Genomic DNA, 26481 nt, shown 5'->3' with positions numbered 1-26481 from the left:
GTAGAATTGATATTATTTCTACTTAATTGTTTAATAAAATTCACCAGTAAAAAAGTAATCTGGACGTAGACTTTTCTTTCTTTGAATTTCTTTAATACCTATAAGACTATTTAGGTTATCTGTTTATTTTTGAGTGGTAGCTTTGTAGTTTGTATCTTTCAAGTAGTTTTTCCATTTCATCAGTGTTGTCAAATGTATAGGTATAAAATTTTTTGTACTTTTTCCTTCTTATATCTTCAGAGTCCAAAGGTCTGAAGTGATTACATTACTGTTACTGGTAATTTGTTTTTCTCTCTTTCTCTCTCTTTTTTTAAGAGGTTAGTGGTTTATCAGTATTATTAATATTTTCAAAGAACCAGCTTTTGGTTTCATGTCTGATTCTTAGAGGATATTTTCACTGAATACAGAATTCTAGGTTGACATACTTCATAAATACCTCTGCATTGTTTTCTGGCTTGCATAGTTTTTGATAAAAAGTGTCTGATGTCATTCTTATCTTTTGTCCTCTATATAAAGTGAGTCTTTTATTTTCTGCCTGCTTCCAAGATTTTATCTTTGATTTTCGAAGTTTGAATATGGCCAGGCATACTCATGTGTGTGTGTGTTGTATTCTACTTGGGGTTCTTTGAACATGTATCTGTGTTTTGATGTCCTTCATTGTTCTTGGAAAATCCTTAGCCATTATCTTTTCAAGTATTCCTTTTGTCTCTTTCTGCCTCTCTTCTACTGGCTTCCAGTTACACATGTTAATCCATTTGGTATTGTCTCGTGGCTCTTGAATGCTGTGTTGCTGTGTTTTGTTCTTCTCATTTTTATTTTTTTAGGGGATGGAGTGGGGTTCAGTTTGGAAAATTTCTATTGACCTACCTCTGGGTTTACTAATCCTGGCATTAGCTATATCAAGTCTACTAATGGGCCCTTTGAAGTTTTCCTTCATCTTTGTATTATGTGTGTTGTGTGGGTATATGTGTTTTAAAATTTAATTCTTTTGGTATCATTTTTTCTGTGAGATTATCTGTGTTTACATGTGTTTTTCATCTTTTCCAATAGAGCCTTTAACATATTAATCATAGTTATTTTAAATTCTCTGTCCAGTGATTATACAAGTCATATCTGAATTTGGTTCTGTTGATTGCCTTATCTCTTATCAATCGGTTATTTTCTTGCTCTTTCATGTATCATAATTCTTTGTTGAAAGCTAGATATTATGTGTAGATTAGTAGAGAGTGAGATAAATATTATTTATGTATGGAAATGGACAGACCTTCATTTTTTTAGGTCTTTAATGTAGGGGATTAAGTCATTTTTGTCAGGAGTTTAGCTGTATTTGGTTACCCTCCAGGCACCATTAGCTTCAAATTCATCTAGCATTACTTTGTCTTTGGTAGAGTATTGATGGTCAGAGGATTTTTCTCAGTGTTCATGTTCCACCCTGTACTTCAGGCTTCCCTAGCATGTCTGTGTCTCAAAGAGGCTTTCTCTTCATTTTAACTCTCCCCCAGTAATATACTGCTGTTGTTTGTCACTTGACTTTTGCTAATCTGGTGCCAGGGGCAGGGAGGGGAAAAGAAAAGAGACTTTTTCCGTTGTTCTAATTTAGTTTCAGGCTGGTTTTAAGCTTATCCTGTGTCCATGGTTTTCAGCAATGGGGCTTCCTAAGTCATCCTGTCAACTCCTCTCAGGATTTTTTTTCTGTTTCCTTGCCTCAGCTGCAGTGGGTCTTCACCTGTGCTTCAGAAGTGACAGGATTTGCCATACTTCCCCAAGAGGCTTAAGTCTTTTGTTTTGTTTTGTTTTTTAGGGGAAATAGGAGAAAAAGATCCAGACAGGATTTTATGCTTTCTCCCCGGTGGCAGCTGTGCCCCTCTCTCAGACCCATGCCACTGAGGGGAAGTTTTCTTCCATCTCCTGTCCTCTCACCAGTTTTTCTTGTGACCCTCTGATAAGGTCCTTGGAAAAGAGCTTGCAAGTGGTTGCAAACTCCCTGAGCATCTGTAGCTTCAGAGTTCTACAGTCTCAGGCTACTTCACATTTGGCCTTTAGCTACTTGTTTAAAAGTTTTTGTGCAGTCTTCCTACCGACTTTTGTGGCAGCTCTCTTTCTCTCCAGTGCTCTGCTGCATATAAACCAGTGCTCATGACCCTTATCTCCTTGGGGGTGCCTATTTTCCTTATACTTCAGGCCAGTTGATTTCCGTGCAGCCTTAGCTCTCTGATTTTTTTGTTTTGTTATGATTTTGTATTTGGATTTTTCTTGCAGTTAGAGTGGGAACCATATCCTTTCCAGATTTACATCCTTAGAGGAAGTTTGAGATTCTGCTTACTTTTCTTAATCACTAATGCCTCTATCTGACTAATTCCATGGCATTTTAGTTAATCTGACTACTTCTGTTTTTGCCTTCTTCCAATATATTCTCTACTTTGTAGTCAGCATGACAGTTTTTAAAGAGTTTCTCGAATGCTATATTTTCCATGTCACTTCGGGGCCTTTGTACCCTGCTGTTTTTTCCATCTAGACAGCTCTTTCCTCTGCCTCTTCAATTAACGTTAGCTAATTTCTGTTCATCCAGTAGGTTGTTCTTCCTCAGAGAAGCGTTCGTTGACAGCTCCTCACACTGAGATTATATCAGGTTTACTCCTTATATTCTCTCATGGTACTCTGTTTATTTCTCACATATATCACAATTTATACAGTTACAATTAGATAACTGTATAATTGTGTGTGGGAGAGTTGTTTTGTTTTTTTAACTGTATTTCATGCTGTCTAGAATATAAGCTCCATGAAGACAGGAACCATTTCTTTCTTGTTCACCAAAATATACCCAGGGCTTAAATTAAGAAATATTTGTTGAATGGATAAATAAATAAATCTGGAAAAGAAGTTATACACTGTAATCAAAGAAGCTAGTGTAAGAATTACAGTTTTGCATAAATGTGACAAATATTTGTCCCTGGCCTCTGTGGAAATTATTGTGTGAAGTTAATGAATGAATCCTGCAGCCTGCTTAATAAAGACCTCTAGGATATGACTTCATTGTGGCCATGGAGTATACATACAGGTCTGAAAGAAAAATTGTTGTTGGTTTGTCAATTTACCATTTAAAAAAAATTGTTTACTCCTTGGCATGGAATGAAAGGAAAAAATACATTGAGGCCTCAATTATTAATGGGATTTTTATGAGGTCAGTGAAAATTTGCAATAAAGATATAAGAAGGGTGGTATAAATAAATGCTTTAGGCCTCCCATAAAAGAAAAAGTAGAGCAAGGTTATTCGTAAATATTTTGGTAACGAACAAGAAAAATATGTAGTTATATAGAATTTCTCTCCTTTTTTGTCCATTTCTTTGTAACAATGATGTGAGATATTTTTATAACCAAATTTTTCTGATTATTACTTTAAGAAATGTGAGTACAGGGCTTACACTACCAAGTAAGTTCTGTCCTCTGATTTCTCATCCTAAAACAAGCTCTCTTGAGGCAATTTCGTAATCTTCTAGAGTGGGGAGCAACAATTTTTTTCTGTAGATGGCTAGAATAACCTGTATTTTAGACCTTGCCCTTCATATGGGCTCTGTTGCAACTACTCATCTCTGCTGTGTAGCATGATAGCAGCCATAGACAGTCTATAAACAAATGAATGTGGCTGTGTTCCAATAAAACTTTACTTATGAAAACTGAAATTTGAATTTCAAATGATTTTCATGTGTCATGAAATATTTTTCATTTTTTTAAACCATTTAAAAGTGTAAAAGTCAGAAACGATTTTTAGCTCTTGGGTTGTATGAAAACAGATGGCAAGCCAGATTAGACCCACTAGCCATAGTTCTCTGATCCTTGTTCTGGAGTTTAAACTATTACTCATAGCCCAGCTTCTCTTCTGATTTTTGAAGATTTCCAGATATCCACTGAATATCATCTCAAATTAAACATGACAAAACTTTTAGTAATTTTTTGCCCTCCTTGTCCTACACCTGTTTTTCAATTTAAAGATCTTAGTTAATGGCACGCACCTACATCCACCTTATTGACCATGCAGAAAAGGAACCTGAGATTGCTTTCCTATAGGCCTTCTTTCAAGATTGACCCTTGGCTGGTGTCTAGAAACTTGGACTCAGGAGTGTTCTCACTGTTTCCTAACTAATACGTGTAGTTTACTGTTTACACAAGCAATGTGGTTTAAGCTAAACACCTGCTTTCCTTCTCAGGGTTTGGAATTTTATTTTATGCTAGGCAGAGGTTTCCTATGTGACCAGCCCCGAATAAAAACCTTGGGCATCGGGTCTCAGTCTCAATTCAGTGCTGGAGCACGTTCTGTGTGATTCTATGAGGAGAGGGTTCTAAGAAGCTTACACCTGGCTTCTTTCAGACTTTGCCTCCATGTGTCTTTTCCCTTTTCTGATTTTACTTTGCATCCTTTTATTGTAATAAATAATAACCATGAATATGACTATATGTTGAGTCCTGTGAGTCCTCCTAGCAAATCCCAGGACCTGGTGGTGGTCTTGGGGATCCCCAACACACACTGACCAAGCCAAAAGCCTGAAAGTCACCTTCAAAGCTTCCTTTTCACTTCACATTCAAATTCTTTGACCATATCTTCTGAACACCTCTCAAATTATTCTTTCCTCTTCAACGTCTTTGTCCTTTCTTTGATTCAGACCTTAATCACATCTCACCTGTCTAAGGTAATATATTCTTGTTCCTGCCTTCGGTCTCTACCTATTCCAGTCTGTCCTATACAGTGCCCCTTATTTTCTTATTTTCGTGATCTGTCCAGTGTCTGTCTGTATAGACTCCTGCCACTCCCCAACATATACTTTATACTATGGCTCTATCAAAGCACTTGCAGTGCCTCAGACCAGCTCTTTTATGCATAAATGCCTATCCACTGTTTTTTTTCTTCTATTTGGATTACCATTGTCTTTACCAGAGAGCAAATTATTACACGTTGTTTAAAACTTTGTTCTGAATTTAGTCTTTTCTTCTAGGTAGCTTGTAGTTCCTTCCACATTGTTTCTAGAGCACTTTTATGCATTCCACTTTTACCGTATTGTATTTTAATTATTTGTTTTATTTCTCTGCTGTGCTTTTAGACTGGAATCCTTAAAAGCCAAGACAGAATCTTGTTTAATTTAGCACAGGGTCTGGCACTTAGTAGGTGGAGTCCATAATGTGCTTTCAAGAACCCAAAGTAATTGTCTTCCAGTTGATGCTATGAAATGAGGGAAGGAAGGGATGAACTGGAAATATGTATTTCCTCCTGAAAAGTTGGGTTTCAGAGAAGTTTACAGATTAAAATGAGAGTAAATAAGTTAACACATAGTTACTTATAAAAAATATATACCTGAGGGTAAAAACAATGAAAAAAGAATTCTTTGTAATCTTTTTTGTCTTATTGTGCAATAGAGCCCTGACTGCATTTGTATTATTACTTTACATAGGTGGAAATGGATATTGTTGAAAAACTGGTAAAAATGATACCTTGTGAGCATGAAGATCTGCTGAATATCACCCTCCGACTTTTACTGAACCTGTCCTTTGACACAGGACTGAGGAATAAGATGGTACAAGTTGGGCTGCTTCCCAAACTCACTGCACTCTTAGGTATGCTTTTTAAAAATTACTGATAGTGTTGCTTAGAATTTCCAACATCACTAGAAAATTTAAGTCTGTCTTGAAAAGACTACTGAAAAAAATCATTGTCTATATGTTCTTTGGTTGGGTACCTAAATATAAGCAGAATGAATGAAAAATGACCTGTGCTAGGATTTCCATGGTGGTATAGAATGAAATGGAATAGGAACTTTTAGCTGTTTGACTTCATTTATCCCTGTGAAAATGAAACCAAAGTGAAAATATAAAAATACTACTGTGGGAACAAGAATGAAAAATTACTCTCTCTCCAGCATTTTTTTAAAAAGCAGATATTGTTTAAGTTCTTATATTCTGCCATACCTTTAAAATACTCCTTACCAATATACAAATTTATGGAGCCTTTTTGTCATCAAGTAAAAAAGGGCATTTTTATATAGTGTCAGAAAATATTGTATTGGAGGATTCAGTTTATACATTATTTTCTTTTAGCTGTTAGCAAGATATCTATATAGTGAGGATGGATTCAAGAACTAACTCTTCTGTGCTCATACATAATGCTTCTCATGCATAATGCTTCTTAGCAAAATATTTAAAAACACATTTTGATCTGTTAAGTGTCTGTCTTCATAGGCACCTGCTACTCCCCAACATAAACTTTATACTATGTCCATACGTATCCCCTTACTGTCCTTTAAACAAATTCTTTTATGCCTCAGTGTCTGTCCACCTGCTTTTTTCCTTCACCTGGAATCCCATTGCTTTTCTTAACCAGAAAGCAAATTTTTACTCAGCTTTTAAGGCTTTCTTTGTTTAGCACTGCATCTTCCTTCTTTTCTTTTTTGTAGCTTTCTCCATATATTCAAATATTTTTAAGCAGTGGAATAGTTGGAGTGATTTTAAATTAAGTTTATTCTTAGCTATTGAATATCTGCAAATCCAGTCTAATTGACATCATCCTTTTTTTTTTTTTTTTTTACAATACTAGAAGTAAAATTTATTGAATGTTTACTGTGACAGTTATTTTGCTGTGTGCTCTGTTTACATTATCTTGTAGTATCCCTGTCTGAGATCTTTACCCAGGATTACACAGTTAGATAAGAGACAAAGCTCAAATTCAAACTCAGGTATATCTGCTGCCAAAGTTGGATTTATTAACTACTATAATAAACTACTATGTATAATAATATTAAGTTAACTATGATTAAGATAGGCAGCACTATAATTTGAAATTTCAGTTCTCCAAGTCCCCTTAAAAAAAAAGTTTTAAGGAAATTTATTTCTTACTTTTTTTCTCAGAAAAGGAAAACCTTTAGTCTGTTAGTCAGTCTAAGAACATTTGGTCCATTGGCCAGTCCACAAATATTACACAGGACTTTTTATTATGCATTTTAGAAGAAACTCTATTGAGGAGCACTTTCAAAAATTGTTTTTGGGAAACCAAAGAAATAGTAATATCTAGTGAGGAAACAGGAAAACTTTAAAGTAAAATTGGTGGGCCTTGAATTTAATTTATGTGATCCTTTATCATAAATCTAGCAGAATTATATATCGAATATCAGGTTAGATTCTTAGAGTATGAGGATGATAAGCTAAAGTCCTTGTCCTGAAGGAATTCATAGTCTATTTGGTTTGTTCAGTATCCAGTCACCTACTTTTATGAAACAAATAATTTAAAAGAGATTTTTGGGAAATTACTCATAGGGTACGCATTCCATATTTTGTTAACAAGTAGTAAATTTTGGCACATAAGATATCCAATACAAAAAATATTTCTTTCATCTTTCCTAGAGTTCATGTCTGGAGTCAGACTGGCTTATTAGAATTGTCACTTTTTCCTTTTAAACGTGTCACGTTGAGCAAGTTTACCCAAACTCTGATTTGGTTTTCTCATCTATAAAATGAAGATAATAATTATAACCAACTTAAAGTTATTTTGAAGATTAAATGAGCTATTGCATGAATGTGCTTAGACAGTATCTGACACATAGTATTTTCTTAATAAGTGTTAGCTATAATCATTTTTATTACTAACATCATCATCATTATCATTTAATGTGAAGTGGACGTTCTGTAAGTGTTGCTGACTTACCTTTCTCTGAGCACAGATATCCTTCTTATAGATATTAAATCACTGTTAACAAACAAGGTAGCTTATTTATTTTTACTTCCCTGTGATATAAGTGCAGTTTAATTCAGTTTAAGTCAGTAAAATATTGCTAATCTACTATGGCAGAGCATAATGCTAAGCACTGTAGAGAAATATTTTACAGTCTGTAGATATATTGGAATTCAAAAGAGAGAATGTTTCCACATTGATACTTCATAGACAAAGTGCCATTTGAGATGGACATTGACAGATTTGTCTTTTTAACAAGGTGATATTTACAAAGGAAGGAAGGATAGAGGCTGTAGAAAATATTTCAGATAAAATGATCAATATTACCTAAGGCATAGATGGCGCTAGGCCAGTATGAGGAACAATAACTAAGAAAATAGTGGGAGATAAGTTTGAAAAAATGGGTTTATATGCTTATGTGGCATTATGAAGTTTAAGGCTGTGCTAAGTGTTATACTTAATATAGTTGATGATAGTAGTCATTGCAGGTTTTTGAGCTAGTTGGGTCATAATCAGAGTATTGCCCTAGGGAAATTAATCTGGCATCATTCTACTGGCTGCACTAAAATTAGAGTCTAAAGACAAGAACAATAGCATGTTGTGTTAGCAGGACAAGAAGTAAAGAAAACCTCAATTAAGGAGGATGTGGTATGTCAGGTATGAGGCAAAAGGAAAGGGCAGAAGAGACATATCATAGGTAGACTTAATATGACATGGCTGCTGTTTGGATTTGGATAATGGTAAATAATTCATAAAAACTCAATGCCTGTTAGAATGTTAGTACCAGGAACAGAAATAGAGAAGTGTGAAGGAAGTAATTTGAGGACATCAGTGATGGATTTAGTTTGGGGTATGTTGGAGACATCTTAGACAAAGATGTTCAGTGAGCAGATGAAAACATAGGTCTAGAGCTCAGGAGAGGTAGGAGTTACAAAAAGAAAAACTTGTCCAATAGATGAATAAAACTGGAAATGGGGAACCCACTAAGTGAGCTATACAGTCAGAGAAATATGATTATTTTTCAACAGTTACATAAAAACACATTAAATTGAGGCTGTTCTGAGAAGCAGTGATGTTCTTGGAATTTTCATGCAGTAGAGAAATGAAGAAACTGAGTAGGAAGAGCAACTGAAAACTTTTTACTTCCATTTCACTCATTCTTTCAAAGTCGTGCTTTATTATTTTCTTTGAAATATTATGAATTCCTAGGGCATGAGATTTTGCTACACTAGGGAGAGTAAAGAGCTAGTATTCTAAACTTACATTACATATGTAGGAATGGATGATCTTAAAAGTTTCCACCTCTGTTCTTAGCTGATCTGTAAAAACTGATTGAAAGCAAAATAATTCTGTTGACATGTTTATGGTTAGCTTGCCTTAGTAACTTCTTGGCTTATCTTTCTATGGTAAGTAAAAGATGATGACTAAGTAGCATTCCTCATGAAAATATACACAAAAATTTTCCTGTAGAATAAATTGAAAAATATGTAAAGATACTGTGATTTGAATAATTATTAAAAGCAAAGAGGAAGTTGGTAACGGCTGGGCTCTTTTGCCATGTGAGGGATGGATATTCATTTATAAACTCATGAAAACTTTTCATCTATCTGAGAACTACTAAGTTGGCTCTAAAATCATTCCTGTTTAGGTAAAGATTTAGTATGTCATACTCTTTTTTCCCTCACTCTTTCGTTGCCCACAAGCCATTGAATTTGAATTTAAGCAGTTTTTTTTTCAAATGTTCATTTTTCTTTTTTTTAACATCTTTATTGGGTTATAACTGCTTTATAATGGTGTGTTAGTTTCTGCTGTATAACAAAGTGAATTAGCTATAGGTATACATATATCCCCATATCCCCTCCTTCTTGCGTCTCCCTCCCACCCTCCCTATCCTACCCCTCTAGGTGGTCACAAAGCACCAAGCTGATCTCCCTGTGCTATGCAGCTGCTTCCCACTAGCTATCTGTTTTACAACTGGTAGTGTATATATGTCCATGCCACTCTCTCACTTCGTCCCAACTTACCCTTCCCCCTCCTCATGTTCTCAAGTCCATTCTCTATGTCTGCATCTTTATTCTGTCCTGCCCCTAGGTTCTTCAGAACCACTTTTTAAAAAAAATTCCACATATATGTGTTAGCATACAGTATTTGTTTTTCTAATTCTGACTTACTTCACTCTGTATGACAGACTCTAAGTCCATCCACCTCACTGCAAATAACTCAATTTCATTTCTTTTTATGGCTGAGTAATATTCCATTGTATATATGTGGCACATCTTCTTTATGCATTCATCTGTCAATGGACACTTAGGTTGCTTCCATGTCCTGGCTATTGTAAATTGAGCTGCAGTGAACATTGTGGTACACGACTCTTTTTGAATTATGGCTTTCTCAGGGTATATGCCCAGTAGTGGGATTGCTAGGTCATATGGTAGTTCTATTTTTAGTTTTTTAAGAAACCTCCATATTGTTCTCCATAGTGGCTGTATCAATTTACATTCCCAACAGTGCAAGAGGGTTCACTTTTCTCCCCACCCTCTCCAGCATTTATTGTTTGTAGATATTTTGATGATGGTCATTCTGACTGGTGTGAGGTGATACCTCATTGTAGTTTTTTTGTTGTTGTTGTTTTGTTTTTTTCTTGTTTTTTTTTGCGATACGCGGACCTCTCACTGTTGTGGCCTCTCCCATTGTGGAGCGCAGGCTCTGGACGTGCAGGCTCAGCAGCCATGGCTCACGGGCCCAGCCGCTCTGCGGCATGTGGGATTTTCCAGACTGGGGCACAAACCCGTGTCCCCTGCATCGGCAGGCAGACTACCAACCACTGCGCCACCAGGGAAGCCTCCTCATTGTAGTTTTGATTTGCATTTCTTTAATGACTAGTGATGTAGAGCATCCTTTCATGTGTTTGTTGGCAATCTGTATATCTTCTTTAGAGAAATGTGTATTTAGGTCTTCTGCCCATTTTTCGATTGGGTTGTTTGTTTTTTTGATATTGAGCTGCATGAGCTGCTTATAAATTTTGGAGATTAATCCTTTGTCAGTTGCTTCATTTGCAAATATTTTATCCCATACTGAGGGTTGTCTTTTCATCTTGTTTATAGTTTCCTTTGCTGTGCAGAAGCTTTTAAGTTTCATTAGGTCCCATCTGTTTATTTTTGTTTTTATATCCATTTCTCTAGGAGGTGGGTTAAAAAGGATCTTGTATGATTTATGTCATAGAGTGTTCTGCCTATGTTTTCCTCTAAGAATTTTATAGTGTTTGGCCTTACATTTAGGTCTGTAATCCATTTTGAGTTTATTTTTGTGTGTGGTGTTAGGGAGGGTTCTAGCTTCATTCTTTTACATGTAGCTGTCCAGTTTTCCCAGCACCACTTATTGAAGAGGCTGTCTTTTTTCCATTGTATATTCTTGCCTCTTTTATCAAAAATAAGGTGAGTATATGTGTGTGGGTTTATCTCTGGGCTTTCTATTCTGTTCCATTGATCTATATTTCTGTTTTTGTGCCAGTACCTTACTGTCTTAATTACTGTAGCTTTGTAGTATAGTCTGAAGCCAGGGAGCCTAATTCCTCCAGAACCGTTTGTCTTTCTCAAGATTGCTTTGGCTATTCGGGGTCTTTTGTGTTTTCATACAAATTGTGAAATTTTTTGTTCTAGTTCTGTGAAAAATGCCATTGGTAGTTTGATAGGGATTGCATTGAATCTGTAGATTGCTTTGGGTAGTAGAGTTATTTTCACAATGTTGATTCTTCCAATCCAAGAACATGGTATATCTTTCCATGTATTTGTATCATCTTTAATTTCTTTCATCAGTGTCTTATAGTTTTCTTCATACAGGTCTTTTGTCTCCCTAGGTCGGTTAATTCCTAGGTGTTTTATTCTTTTTGTTGCAATGGTAAATGGGAGTGTTTCCTTCACTTCTCTTTCAGAGTTTTCATCTTGGTGTATAAGAATGCAGGGGATTTCTGTGCATTAATTTTGTATCCTACTACTTTACCAAATTCATTGATTAGCTCTGGTAGTTTTCTGATAGCATCTTTAGGATTCTTTATGTATAGTATCATGTCATCTGCAAAGAGTGACAGCTTTACATCTTCTTTTCCAATTTAGATTCCTTTTATTTCTTTTTCTTCTCTGATTGTTGTGGCTAAAACTTCCAAAACTATGTTGAATAATATTGGTGAGAGTGGCCAACCTTGTCTTGTTCCTGAACTTAGTGGAAATGGTTTCAGTTTTTCACCATTGAGAACCATGTTGGCTGTGGGTTTGTCATATATTGCCTTTATTATGTTGAGGTAAGTTCCTTCTATGCCTACTTTCTCTAGGGTTTTTATCATAAATGGGTGTTGAATGTTGTCAAAAGCTTTTTCTTCATCTGCTGAGATGATCATATGGTTTTTCTCCTTCAATTTGTTAATATGGTGTATCACATTGATTGATTTGCATATATTAAAGAATCTTTGTATTCCTGGGATAAACCCCAGTTGATCATGGTGTATGATCCTTTTAATGTGCTGTTGGATTCTGTTCACTGTATTTTGTTGAGAATTTTTGCATCTATTTCCATCAGTGATATTGGCCTGTAGTTTTCTTTCTTTTTTTTTTTTTGGCGGTACACAGGCCTCTCACTGCTGTGGCCTCTCTCATTGTGGAGAGCAGGCTCCGCACGCGCAGGCTCAGTGGCCATGGCTCACGGGCCTAACCCTTCTGTGGTTAGATCCCTTCCGGGATCTTCCCGGACCGGGGCACAAACCCATGTCCCCTGCATCAGCAGGCGGACTCTCAACCACTGCACCACTAGGGAAGCCCTATTTAATTATTTAATGCCACTGTTATTTTCAATTCTTTTTCATTTAAATTATGGGTTAAATAAGCTTAGGCCCTGTTATAAGGTGAGCCTGTGGGGGAAAACAATGTTCCAAATTCCAAGTAACTGATTCAGTGTGAACTTTTGGAATATAACCATTTCGTAAACTTCAGAATTGTTTCTATTTTATTAAGTCCTCAAAATGGCCCATTTATCCATCACTTCCCAGAAAAACCTATTTATTAAATGTATTAGTCAGGAGGACAAGCCTATGATTATTAATAAACAACCCTAATATCTCAGTAGCTTAAAATAGAAAAAAGTTTTATTTTTTGCTTGTGTTTATATCCACTATAAGTAAGTAGAAACTGCTGGTTCATGTTAGCATCAGTCAAGGACCCACTAACAAAGCCTCCAGGTCACTATGGCATCAGGGAAAGGAAAACAGAAAATGGATAATTGCAAACTTAAAGGCTTCCACTTTGAAGTAACAAATATCATTTTTGTTTACATTTCCATTGATAAAGCAAATCACATAGCCATGTAGAACTTTAAGGCGTGTAGGCAAATGCCTGGAAGGATTAGAAGTGGAACATTGGTAAGCATGCAGCCTAATGATCCTGAAAGATATTTTAAAATTTTTCTGAATTTTAGCTGGGTTTCCAGGATTACCAGAATCTCTTAAAGAGTACATCCTGAGACATTATTGCAAATATTGCTATGTGTAGTATGCCTTGCCACTGTAGTGGCACAGAGCACATTGAATAAAAGCTAGAATTCTTGAGCCAGAGTATATTGAATATTGGCTTTATCAGTTACTAGCTATGTGATATTATACAAATTATTTAACCCATATGTCAGTTTTCTCATCTCCAGTCTGTAGATAATAATGGTACATATTAATAGGGAAGGGTTAAATGATATAATGCAGTAATATTAGTGAATATAATAATATTATAAGTGAAATTAATGTAAAAATATGTAGAACACAAATAATTGTTATCCAGAAATGGGTCTTTTTTGATTAGTATGTTTTCCAGGCTTATATCATTAAGGGTATTTAATCATTTTGTATTTAAAAATTGATTACATTTTTCTTTTCTTAAATATTTTCTTAAGTTTACCTTAATACATAAACATAATTTAAATTTTTATTGAGAAGCAGTATAATGTTGTAGGGGTTAAAACCATGGGCTTTGGAGCCAGAGTGCCTGGCTCAAGTGCTATATAAGTAATTGCTATTTTTTTGATTATCATTGATTCAAATTTGTAATTCTGAAGATAATTTATTATACAGGGCTGTAAATATTACTATGCTCAAGTATTTCCCCTTGCTAAATGGCCCCAGAATGCCATGTATTTTTAATTTTTATATACAGTTTTTCTGTTTTCCTCACTTGTCCTTGGCTGTCACTTCTCATTACTTCTGTACCAGCAGCAATTCCATGGCAGCAATTTTCTTTTCCTCTAATGATATATTTCTAATCTCCTGTGGTCTTGGAAACCGACAACTGAACGTATTTGAAATGTGTATTTTGTTAAAAATGAAATTCCAAATGAATGCCCAAAGGGTTCTCTTCCTAGTAACATTTATCGCATGGACCTTGTAACATTTCTTTTGACTGTGAAGAACCTATTTTGTTTGATTGTACTCTTTGCTGTGTTCAGAGAAATTGTATGTAGTGTATACTAAATGATTTCCTGATAAGTGATTAATAGAAGGGTTATGTTTACATTTTAATGTATATGTTATATGTGCGGAAAATTAAATCAACTCCTAACACAATAAACTAAACTTCTCAATTGCGTCGTTCAAAATATATTTAATATCTCTCATTTTTGGCCACTACAGTTATATAGAAGTTGAAATTATCGAGAGCATAGATTTTAAAGGCATAAGAAATAATTCATCTAGAGCAGTGCCTTTCAAATATCTTTAACCCCAGACTATAGTATTATATTGTACATTGCAACCCAGTACTCACATGTGTATGTGATGTATATGTATGTGTGTGCATATGTATGTGTGTATATTAATATACACTATATTTTGTGATATATATTACACACTGTGTTTAATATCTGTAATTTTTTAAACGTTCATGAAGCAGTATTTTGCCATTTCTATGTGCAATGCACTATATTTTCTATTTTTTCTATTCTTTTAAAATTCTACTTATGACTTAATCATTGATTTTATGTCCTCTGATTTGATGTTCAGTTAGAAAACTGAACTAGGGGAAGTGATTAGATGTCTTTTCCTTCAAATCTTCAGAAATATCACTGTCTCTTTTGGATTTTTAATGTGTTGAACAGTAGATAATCTAAATTATCTAGGTTACTCCTTGGCTAGTACTTGGAATGATTCCGTGGAATTGAAATTATTTTTGAAAGGGAAAAAAAAACTTGTGTAAATCAAATATTTAAAGAATTTGAGGTGCATTTTCTTCACTGTAGTTATGGAGAAGGAATTAAAGAGCATGTAGTTTATAATATGACCGGTCAGTTTGCTTTTTTCATTAGATAAAAATTCTTTGTTCATTATATGTTCACATTGACAAATGACTGTCTGAATTTAAAATTACCCATTTATATAGAGAAATCACTCAATTTTTAAAAGATGCAAAAAATGTAGAAGCACTTTTGTAGAGCTATACATCTGGTAGAACTTTTCAGAAGTGATTTTCAAGGGATGCTGTTTCAACTGGAAACGCTATCAGATATTAAGTAGGTTTTCTTTATTATTATTTGGGGACCCCATAACTGAAAAATATTTTTATACTTAATAATAAATTATTTTAACTAGAGTATAATGAATCATGAATATTTTAGGCTCTAATAAAGCTGGGCTATATGAACATTTAATCCCCTTCCCTTGTGTCCTGAAACATTTAACTAGTACATTGCGACCCCTGCTGTTGTGAGATTTGCCAAATAACTGGAAAGAAACTATGTACTTGAGGAAGGTTTTGTGATTTGAATAATTATTAAAGGTAAAGAAGTTATGGTATAGCTCAGGTCTTTTCCCATATGAGGCTCTGAACAGAACCAAATATTGTAGTTCAACAGAACTAAAAATTATATTGATATTGTTTTATCATATGAGTATTTCACTTAGAAATTTTGAATTCAGCTTTTTCCTTTGACATCAGGGACATATAAAGGGATTAATAAGGAATGTTAGAAATCATCACTTAAAATGTTCTTTCCCAACTTATCCTGAAATTAATTTGCTTGAATAGTTTTGACCTTTTCCTAGGCATAGAGAAAGAAGGCATTATTTCCCTAAATTATTCAAAATTTTTACTTGGGTCCTTGGAAAACCTTATATCTAAAGGTTATAAAAGCTTATATCTAAATTCCTTTGTTTTTATTTTCCTAAATACCACCAGAAATATTCATTTCTTATTTCATTTTTTGATATGTTATTTTCCTAAGATTTCATAAAGATCTTAAACTTATCTCTGCTTAGTTCAGTATCAATTTATAATCTTTTCAGTACTATTAATCCCTGTACATGACATAGTTTCTTACGCTTAGTAACTTTATGTTACCATCTGGGAGACCTATCATAGCCAATGGTTTCATCAATTGTGATTATTTGCAAATTGAATTGGACCTACGAAGTTTGGCTTTACTTATGTAATTGTTAGACAGTTTGTTCAGGTTTTTTATGATATTGAGTTAACTTTTAAAAGTGTTCAAAGATTTTTTTGGCTCATCTAGGAATCAGATCATTAAAAAAATATTCCCTTGTCATAAGTCCTTAAACCGTTTGACATTGATATGTCTCAAGAGTGCTTCCTTATGTCAGAATATCCTGGGTTGGGAGATGGCAAGGAAATTCCTTGTCGTAGTGTATTCTTCAGTTCCCTGGAGAATGCATTGACAGTGTTTCAAAAGTAACTTGAAAGACTAAATTTTCTTAGCTTTCTGTCGGATGCACCAGGCAAATAATGTTTTTCTTATTTGCCTCTCAGTTGCTTTGGCTTGGATGTTTCATATGCTGAGTATTGTTTAATGTGCTTGAGGATGATGTTAGCACAGAAGCAAGCATAAAAATACAACTGAAATGTATTCTTTGGAAGATCCTAGTTCAGCATGACATTGCTTCATGCATAAAGCTTAATTAAACATCACAGAGACAGTGTATTACAGGGTCCATACTTAATAATTTTATTAAAAAACTGCCAAATTTCACTGATGAACTCTTTGGGACAATTTTGAGTTAATTCACACTTTTTCTTCCCCCTTTGTGAATGACATTGATATGTATTTTAAATTGAGTGATGTCTGAGTTTTCATGTCAGCCTTTCAGTTTTTAACTTGATTTTCAAAGGAATTTACACTCACGGGAATAAACCTTACAAAATATACAGGTCTTATCATATAAACATGAATTTTTGGATTTGTTAAAACAAAAGTAGAATAGGCACAACAACCTAATGGTTAGGCAGATTAGGTAGCTACTTGTAAATTATAGACAATCACCACTTTCCACACTTTCTCTGCTGTTTTATAAGTTCCCTGTTTATTAGGTGATTGTTGTAATTCAATGATTAGTGCATCAGTTTTCAAACTTTTGGTCTCAAGAATTTTAATACTCTTAAAAATAACTGAGGACCCCCAGAGATTTTTTGTTTATGCAGAGTTATATTTATGGATATTTATTGTATTCAAAAATAAAATTGAAAAAGTGTTACATATTTATTTTAAAATAACCTGCTACATGTTAACATAAATATTTTTACGAAAAATAACTCTTTTCTAAAACAAAACAAAAATTACTGAAAGGAGTGGACATAATTTTACTTCTGCAAATCTCTTTATAGTCAGACTTAATAGACAACAGCTGGCTCTCATATCTCCCTCAACAATATGCTGTGAAATCATATGTCATATATGTCATGTAGCCTCTTATGAAATAATGAGAGTAAAAAAATGAAAATAATATATTATGATTGTTATAAAAATAGTGTGACTTTGTGGATCCCCTTTTTTTAAAATTTACTATTTTTTTTAAACATCTTTATTTGAGTATAACTGTTTTACAATAGTGTGTTAGTTTCTCCTTTACAACAAAGAAAATCAGTTATACATATACATGTTTCCATATCTCTTCCCTCTTGCGTCACCCTCCCTCCCACCCTCCCTATCCCACCCCTCTAGGTGGTCACAAAGCACAGAGGTGATTTCCCTGCGCTATGGGCAGCTTCCCACTAGCTATCTAATTTATATTTGGTAGTGTGTATATGTCCCTGCCACTCTCTTACTTCGTCACAGCCCACCCTTCCCCCTCCCCATATCCTCAAGCCCCCTTTTGGGGTCCTCAAACCACATTTTGAAAACCAATGAACTAGAGCATTTCTTTAAAGCTTTTAATTCCCATTAAATGCAAACACTTCTGGCAGTAACAGTACATCAGGAGTCTCAAACTAGCAGGTTAAATGTAGCTAGAAGGCATGTTTGGTTTTCCCAAAATATATTTTCTTAATTTTATATTTGGATTTCTAGGCAAGACCCAAATACTCCCGTTTCCATAGGATAATCCTTATTTTCTCTTATACCTAGACATTTAGTTATACTTCTTTCCTTGCCCTTTGGACCACTCACATGTTAGTAAGAATCATTTTTACCAGTTTCTTTGGTGCTTCGTGAAGGGAGTTGGGGGATGGATGTCATGGTGTAGGAAAATGGAGATGGAAGACCCTGAGCACAGAGAGACAGAAACATACAGAAAATTCTGGATAATCACCACTAGACCTTTAATGCTGCCCAACAATCATACTACATTTTCTTTGTCTAGTCATTCTCCCACTCTTTTAGGTGAGAATTTCATTCCTCTACCTTCTTCTAAATCCAACACCTTATCCTCATCCTCATCTCATTACCTTGTTTTGCTTCCTGTTTCACTGAGAAAATAGAAGCAGTCAGAAAAGAATTTCCATGAGTTCCTGTTGCCACACTTACCCTCCTTCCTGCACCTGTGTCTATACTTTGCTTCTACTCTTACCATAAGCCATGCTCCCTCCCTATTTCATTCTCTCACCTACTCAAGATTCTTGCTCCAGCAGTTCTCCTCTCTGTCTCACATCATTAATTTTTCGTTCTCTATTAGATCATTACTATTGACATACAAATATACTATTATTTCATCCATCTTAATAAAGATTCTCTTGACTCTTCACTCTTTTACCTTTAGCTGTCATCTCATTTCTTTTCTTCCCCGTGTAAATTTTGATTCCTTTACATTTGAGGGTTGTGAATCTATGCTAATTTGCTGAAACTAATTTTATTGGTTATGGCAGAAAAATTAGGATTCCTAGATTCAATAGCACATCGTCATGCCTGTTTCATAATTCCAGATGAATCATTTCAAAATGGATCCAAATGTTAGACCATATTCTCTTCAATGGAAGGTAAATTAGAGTTTCTAAGTTGCTCGAAATGGATATAAATTTTTGTACATTCTGTGAGTAGACCCAGAATGGTTTTGAGAGTAAGAATGGCACCTGATTCATCTTGATCTAGATTACATTAGGTAATCTGGGTTTCAGGGCATTTTCCAAGGCTGTAGAAAGATTTTATCAACATGTAGGGAGTCACACCAGGTCAAGAGTTAAGTGATAAATATTTGATTTCTTCCGGTTGAGACAAGTCTGATTTCCCTTATTGTTGGAGATTGCCAGAGTAGATACCGTTAGACTCTAGACTTTGATCACTTAAAAATTAAGGGTTATTTTCTGTGACCATTCTGTCATATGTCTTTAAAAGAAAATTGAAAAAGTTAAGTTCTGAACACCTTTGAAATTCCCCCGTAATGTTAAATTTACTTTTTCATTATATATTAATGACTTAATTTATAATTTTTAAAGTATCATAAAATGAAGACATAAAGCTTATCTTTATTTTTTTAAAGAGAATGTTTTCTAAATGACCTTTTCAGACTTATTAAAAACTGGAAATGGTCAAACTATTTTCCAATTAGGAGGTATTTTCCATTTTTAAAAAACTAACTTGAGTTTATGATGATTTCTTTAAGAAACTTAGAGTAAATTTTTTTTTTATAACTTCCTTTGGCCTGTTTATTACAAAACTGTTATGGAATTTCACACATCTATTTTAGTACACAGCTCCTCATAGACTACTGCACTGTTTCTCATTTTAATAGGCCTCATTCTATAAATAAACCTACATTTTCTTACCTGATCAAGTGAGCAAACAATAGGGGTCAGATGTGGCAAACACTTTAACAAAAAGCACATGTCTGGCCGTCAGGGTGAAGTAGAGTCATATCAGGATTGCTTGAAGTTATTAATGGCAGTAAAATTTATGCTTCCTCCTGTTTTCCCAATTAAATCAAGAAACCTTTTTTCTTCGGATTCTTCTATCACCAGCTGGTTCCAATACTCTGTGTGTGAATATTGCCTGGGGTCTCTCCATTTCTAGGTGGTAAAAGCTGACCAAAGCACATTAAGTCAATGATGTGGACCTGTAGGCTAGAAAGCAGCCATTGTTAAGGGCTTTATTTTGGCCCTTATCGTTTGTACAAGTATGCATATTTTGTAGGGTGTATTATAAATAAGTTGTAGTATGCTCTGGATAAAAGAACACTACAGAGAAGATAATAAAATAATTGAAACATGTTGAAAATATTTTAAAAATAAACTACATGGCAAAATGTACAGTTGTACATACTAAAAGAGTGAAATATATCAAAAGTGTTGAATTTTAGAGCACTTATTTCATGAATACGTCTTAATGTGACAAAGCTGTTAAGCTTAATGGTAGATTTACAATTTCAGTTTCTTATAGTTTTTAAATTAAATAATTTAGCACAAGAAACATTTATCCATGAACCACTGTATCACAAAACTATTGTTACGCTTGTTTTCATACTGATCAGTGTAACGTATAAATTCTGACATTTTCCCCCCTGAACTCATGGTTAAAAAACCGTTGGCTTTTATCTATTCATTTCAAATCTCTGTTAGATTTGACTGAACAAATCGATTCTAGAAGAGAAGACTATCCAGTAGAGTTGCAATCTTAAAAATTGGTCTCTCCAAATTCAAGTTTTAACTAAGGTTATCTATCTAGTCATGCTGGTTATGTATCTGCAGTATGTGCGCTAATAAGTTAAACATAAAATGATATGGAAGCGTGTACAAAAGATCATCTAATCTACCTGCAGTATATTTTTAGTGTATTTCAGTATAGTCAATATATGTGTTCAATAATTGTTGCAATTATCTTTTAAGTGGTGGTTTTGCCTGTGGCATTTTCACAATAGTGATAGAGCTTTAAAGGCTCCAACTCTACAGTAAACTTAAAGGCAGTTGTGATTTTTGAAGTATGTTGTACTCACATAGACATTCTAAGGGTAATTTACCACCTTAATGCTGCTTTATTCTAATATAGAGGTGCTTATATCCCCACTTCTCTTATCTTTTCATGGACCCTTTGTGACTTCGAAGGGAATTTTCTACTTTGAACGAAGACCTGGAGTGCAGAAGGGAATGAGAATCTGGCTAATAATATGACCCATAATTTGTGTTCTCACTCTGCTTTTACAAAGTATTGGGCTGGGTCTACTGCAGCAGCGGAAATTTGGCTTTGAGTTCTGGTGTTCAGAACTCATATTTCTGCTTGACTGAACTGTGAATGGAAAATCCCAAGTATCTTACAAAATTAGTAGCTAAATGGTGTTTTTACTGATCACTTCAGAGATGGAAAAAACTGAAGACATTTTAAAATTCAAAACCCATCAGCATGTGTTTCCCCTTTAATTGGCAGAAAATCGATTGTGAGAGCAACCCAGAGAGCTGACTTTTTTTCTCCTTCAGTTGCTCCAGCTGAACTACAGCTGCAAATTTCTTTAAAAAGAAAAAAAAATCTTGAACGTGTAAGTGCAATAATTCCCACAAAATCAGTTGCTGGAGTTAATGACCAGTTTGTTAAGGCATTAACTGCCCTCAGCTGGGAATGACCAGTTTTGAGGGGAATGGCTGCATAACTGCTAAGATAATTCAGTAACGTGTTCAAATAATGATCCAGCTAATTAACAGTGAATTTCTTTGGAAATCCTATCGAAGTACTTATGGCCTCTGCATTTAATAGCCGGTGAGTTCATCATGATTCATGTTTATTACCATAAATACCAAAGGAATCATAATGACTAGGCCATTTTATTTTCACCGTGGCCTTATTACTTGAACAGACCTGACTAAGCCACCTATAGTCATTAAGGACCTAGTTCTCAAAATATTCAGTCTTTTCACTGCTCTGCTCAAAATTCACAGAGCCTTTGGTGCTATGCCAGCATAGCGGCTATTGGCAGACTGTTTTAACTTGGGATGCCATTAGGGAATAATTGATGTCTGTAAGTCTTAAAGGAGCCCTTTTGAAATGTCTGCCATTGGTATGATGTGGAGAAATCATAGTTGGTTAGATGGAGTTTATGGTTCTTCATCGTGAATTCTTATGGGAAAATCATAACTCCTAGCCCCAAATTCGTTTAGAATATGCAAGATTTTTTTTTTGAGATTTATTTTTTAAGAACTCATATCTTTTCTTCCAATGAATGAAAAGATTATTATTAGCTTATAATAAGGGATAAGCTTTAATTTTACTTGGACCATTTAATCTCTCTTAATTTCTGTTTATTGCTATGTGATCTTTAAATCAGTCTTTAAGTAATAATAAATGTTGGCTGCCAGAAAACCTCTACTTTCTGAGTGCAGCTGTGTTTGAAGAGATGAATTTAGGTTATTTCCAGACATCTTCCCCCTCCAGGTATTCACTTTTCTCCTACAATATTTTGTCCTTTTGCTGTAGCTGTCAGATATCTGCTAGATACTGTAAAGTTATAGGCTGTGTTTTTATCAGGCAATTAATCACTTGTATAATCATTTATGATTCAATGAATATGATACCTGTGGTTTATATACTATAATCTTCCTTCATATATTGCAGTTCTTTAGAGGAGATTGGAAATATGTGATATGAAACAATAAGATGAATTAGAATAATCAAGGTAACATATGGGTAACAACCATTTATAAAATATTTCCATCTTTTTTTCTGAATAAAACACCAAGTGTCATCTTGTATCTTTTTTCATTCCCTAAATAAATGCAAAATGAGAAGAAAATCAATTTTATAGATATTTGTAAATCAATTGATTGAATTCTAGGGAACCTTTACCCAGATAAAATCTAGAAGACATATCAGCAACTTGGGTTATATAGACCTCTGAGTACAATATTGTAGTCCCTTATATCTGTCATCACCTCCTTTCACACTTTCCTCAAGGGAAAAAAAAATATCTCTGGTCATATTCCAGTTTCTTTTCTTTGGTTGTGCTCAGCTCAAACAAATGGGGAAACACCTGTATGTTTTATTTGCCTGGGACATGAAACTTAAAGGTAAATGAAGTAATATAGCTAATAGTAAGGTTTGTCTTCTGTGGTCTCAGACTTCTTTCTCTGTGTCCTTTCATCTTTGTGTAGCCCGTCGCCTCCACAACTATTCCCTACTCTAGGGGTGAAGTTAAGTTCTGTTACAGACAAGGAAGCATGAAAGAAGGAAGAGAGGTTCACAGTGTGTTTGTGGTAGTGGTGGTGGAGGAACACATACTGATGACAATAATCTATCCTTTGATTATTTTCTTTTCCCAATTTTTGTTCTGATTAAGGGATTTATAACCCTATGAGACTGATGAAGGGTCCTTATCAGATACTGGTCACTGAGTAGAGCCTTGAGGGATGAGGTGACTCTCCTAAGCCCGTACTTTGGGTATAGCAGAGATTTATAGGAAAGTGATTAGGGACAAGTGGCTCAACCATAGGCTCAGAATATTCCTATGAACTCTGTCTAGCTCATCTCAGAGGAATCTTGGCTTCCTCTTAAACCTACATTACCTCTAACTATGGTCAAATCTTGAGGATAGAAACCACAAGGACAACATATATATTAAGGGAACATGAAAATAGTGTTCTATTGGTAAAACAGAAAAGTGTTATTATCAACATAATAATACTGAAAAATGACATTTATTGATTCAGTTTATTGTGTGTCAGACTCAGTACTAATTGTTTTACCTAATCTTTCACCTAATCTTCACATAACAACTCTTTGAGATAGGTACAGTTGATATTCCAGTTTCACAGATGAAGAAACTGAAGCACAGAGAATTTAAATAACACTCAAAAGGCCATTTATGCTAGTAAGTGGCAGAGCCACAAATTGAACCCAAGCAGTCTGCCTCAAGAGCCTGAGATTTGAACCACAGCATTTTACTGCCTGTGTTTACCACTCTACTCAACTTTTAAGCTTCTAGCACCTTGTTTTTCTCATAAAATCAAACACTGCTTGATAGCAGTTCTTGTCCAATTCAGTGAGAGTGAGTTTCAGAACTGCTATAGATCTAGTCCCCCAAACAGCTTGGGGGATAATGCAGTTTGTCCCTGTCAAGATCTTTCATCCATTGGAACCTATTGCATCTGTGCACAGGTACTCTGATAAATAACTGATTGTTTTTCTTCATTTAATCTCCCCTCTTCTCCTCTTCTACCATCTTCTCGCCTCTTTCTCCATAGAGTCCCTTCTTAACTGCATTTCCTTCCGGTACTGTGCCACTAAGGAATGATGATAATAATTTATGTTTATTTGGCATTATTTCACCCTTCCCGCTGCTTCCTGGAAGGCTTAGTAGAGAATACATGCACACAGGCTTTGTAGTCCGACCTAGGTTTGAATCTCAGATTCATGAGCTGTGTTTCCTTTTGAAGGATTCGTAACCTTAATGAATGTTATTGCCTCACATCCAGATCAAAGATAATACCTACCTCTTCAGTTGTTATAAGGGTTAAATGAGAAAATACATGCTTAACATACAAGAGGAACTATCAGTTTGCTTAACTCTCTTCTTCCCTTCTCTCAAAGAATTGTAGTTATAAAAAGACTGGCTATCCACGAATCTTTTGGGATAGCCTTGTAATCCTTGAGCTTCTGTTTTCTTCAGTCCTTTAGTTTTAGCACATTTTTGGGGCATGATAATCATTTTAGGTAAAGATTATGGGAAATTGGGCATATGTTCAGAGACTTTTTTTAAAAATCAAGCTTTATTTTCTAGAGCAATTTAAGGTTCATAGCAAAATTGAGCAGAAAGGACATTAATTTCCCATATACTTCCTGCCCGTCCCCCCAGCCTCCCACCTTTTTTAAAATTAACTTTTATTGCAGTATAGTTGCTTTACATGGGTTTTTAAATAGAAGATCACAGATAAAGCATTAGGAAGGTACGGGAGAACGGCAAGGATCTTTCACCTTTGGCCGTGAGCATGGGGAGAGAAGGAGAAAGAGAAAGCACACGAGCAGAATTAGAAGTGGCAGTAGAATGACTCATCCTACTTTTTGGAACTAGATGGAACTATGGAAAAAGAAAGTAATATAAATTATTGTTGAATCTGAGATGTTTCTTGCATATGTTATTCATCTACTTTTTAAAAATTATTGTAATTTTAGGACTTTTCAATAGACTTTCTATTCTATCACATATCCTTTATCCTGAGTTATCCTTTGGAAGTGATATAGATACATAATCATATATATATGTAATTTATACATAATCATATATATATGTAATACAAATATGTAATTTGCTCTAGAAGGACCTTCCTTGTTATTCTCCTTATGGGGTACAGATCTCTTAAAGGTGAATCTTTCTTTCCTCTCACCTTACATGAATTGCTGTACCACTTTAGAACATTGCATTTTAGAATCCTTTCATTGATAACCAGCAGTAGGCAGACAATCCTCAAACATAGAACAGTGTCCTTTCTCATTCTTAGTTCCACACTGAATTTTAAAGTCTGATCATTTACTTTGACATTTAAAAATCTTTTATATTGGATATTGATTTCTCTGTTTCTTCTACCATTTATGTAGTAAGTTATGTGACTTGGAATCCTGCTTTTCAGTGAATCCATTACATAGAGGAAATGTTTTCAAATAATATTTTGAAAAAAGTTAAGTAAGACTGGAACCTACCCACAACTGAACAACATATAGAAAGAAACTGTAATATAATAGCAGGGAAAGAGAGACTGTGCCTTCAGAATATGAGTTTGCTGTAGGAACTTACTTGAAAAGATTTTAAAATACCTCAGTCCCTGGAGAAAAACTAAATACTTTGAAGTATAATCTGACCAAACCCCTATAAGGGATACTTTCCTCTCTGGAGAATAAAGTTGGAATTTTTCATTTTTAATCTACGTATCATGCAAACCTATGCAAAGATTTGTTTTCCTATGGCAAGTGTGTTTTATACTAGAATAAGTATAAATGAATGCCTTCAGTGGTGTAAAAATGTGATTTATTAAAATCTGTGAGTCTTTTCTATTTAGATTGCTCTGATCCCAAGAGCAAAATACTGGGGTTGGGAACACCCAGTTAATCTCTGCTTTTCTCTTTTTTGGAGTAATTTCACAGTTTTTGCATTACGTTTTCCTCCAGATGTAATTCCTGCATCTGTTGTATTCCAAGTGGTTAAGTTAGTGAATTCATAGATTTTTAGTTAAGATGAAAATGTTTACTAGTATGTATTCATCTGATGAACATATGCTAGATTTTATTGTTTTTGTTTTATGCCAAGAAGTCATTTTTACACTGATACTGAAAGCCATAGGAAATAGGCTTTAGCCAAACAATTTTTAAAGATGCAAAAGTCTTGATTTTTAAAAATCCTGTTTTTAAAATGTTTTATTGTATCATATGTCAGTGTATTTCAGTCTTTTATACCTGATAATAATATCTTACTTGAAAGACCATTTTACCTTATGATATAAAAATGTTTGAGAGATACTGTAATATACCTCTGGTATATATAACTTCACCTCTGGTGAAAATTCTGGAATCAGAGAAACCTGTGTATAAAGCCCTGCTCACCCACTCACCCA

General features: G+C 34.6%; 1 protein-coding gene across 2 annotated transcripts in view; it reads left to right on the top strand.

Moving 5' to 3' along the window:
- KIFAP3 (kinesin associated protein 3) overlaps positions 1–26481 on the top strand; it is a 160249-nt gene that overhangs the window by 57672 nt on the left and 76096 nt on the right. For both annotated transcript variants that reach the window (XM_059042201.2, XM_067030492.1), the window contains exon 10: positions 5442–5604. In XM_059042201.2, the coding sequence (XP_058898184.1) occupies positions 5442–5604 (163 nt within the window). The remainder of the gene's footprint in view (positions 1–5441; positions 5605–26481) is intronic.

The sequence above is a fragment of the Kogia breviceps genome, chromosome 1 (genome assembly GCF_026419965.1).
Source record: "Kogia breviceps isolate mKogBre1 chromosome 1, mKogBre1 haplotype 1, whole genome shotgun sequence".
NCBI lineage: Eukaryota > Metazoa > Chordata > Mammalia > Artiodactyla > Physeteridae > Kogia > Kogia breviceps.
Note: the sequence above shows the minus strand (reverse complement) of the source record. Positions and strands in the feature narration are given on the sequence as shown.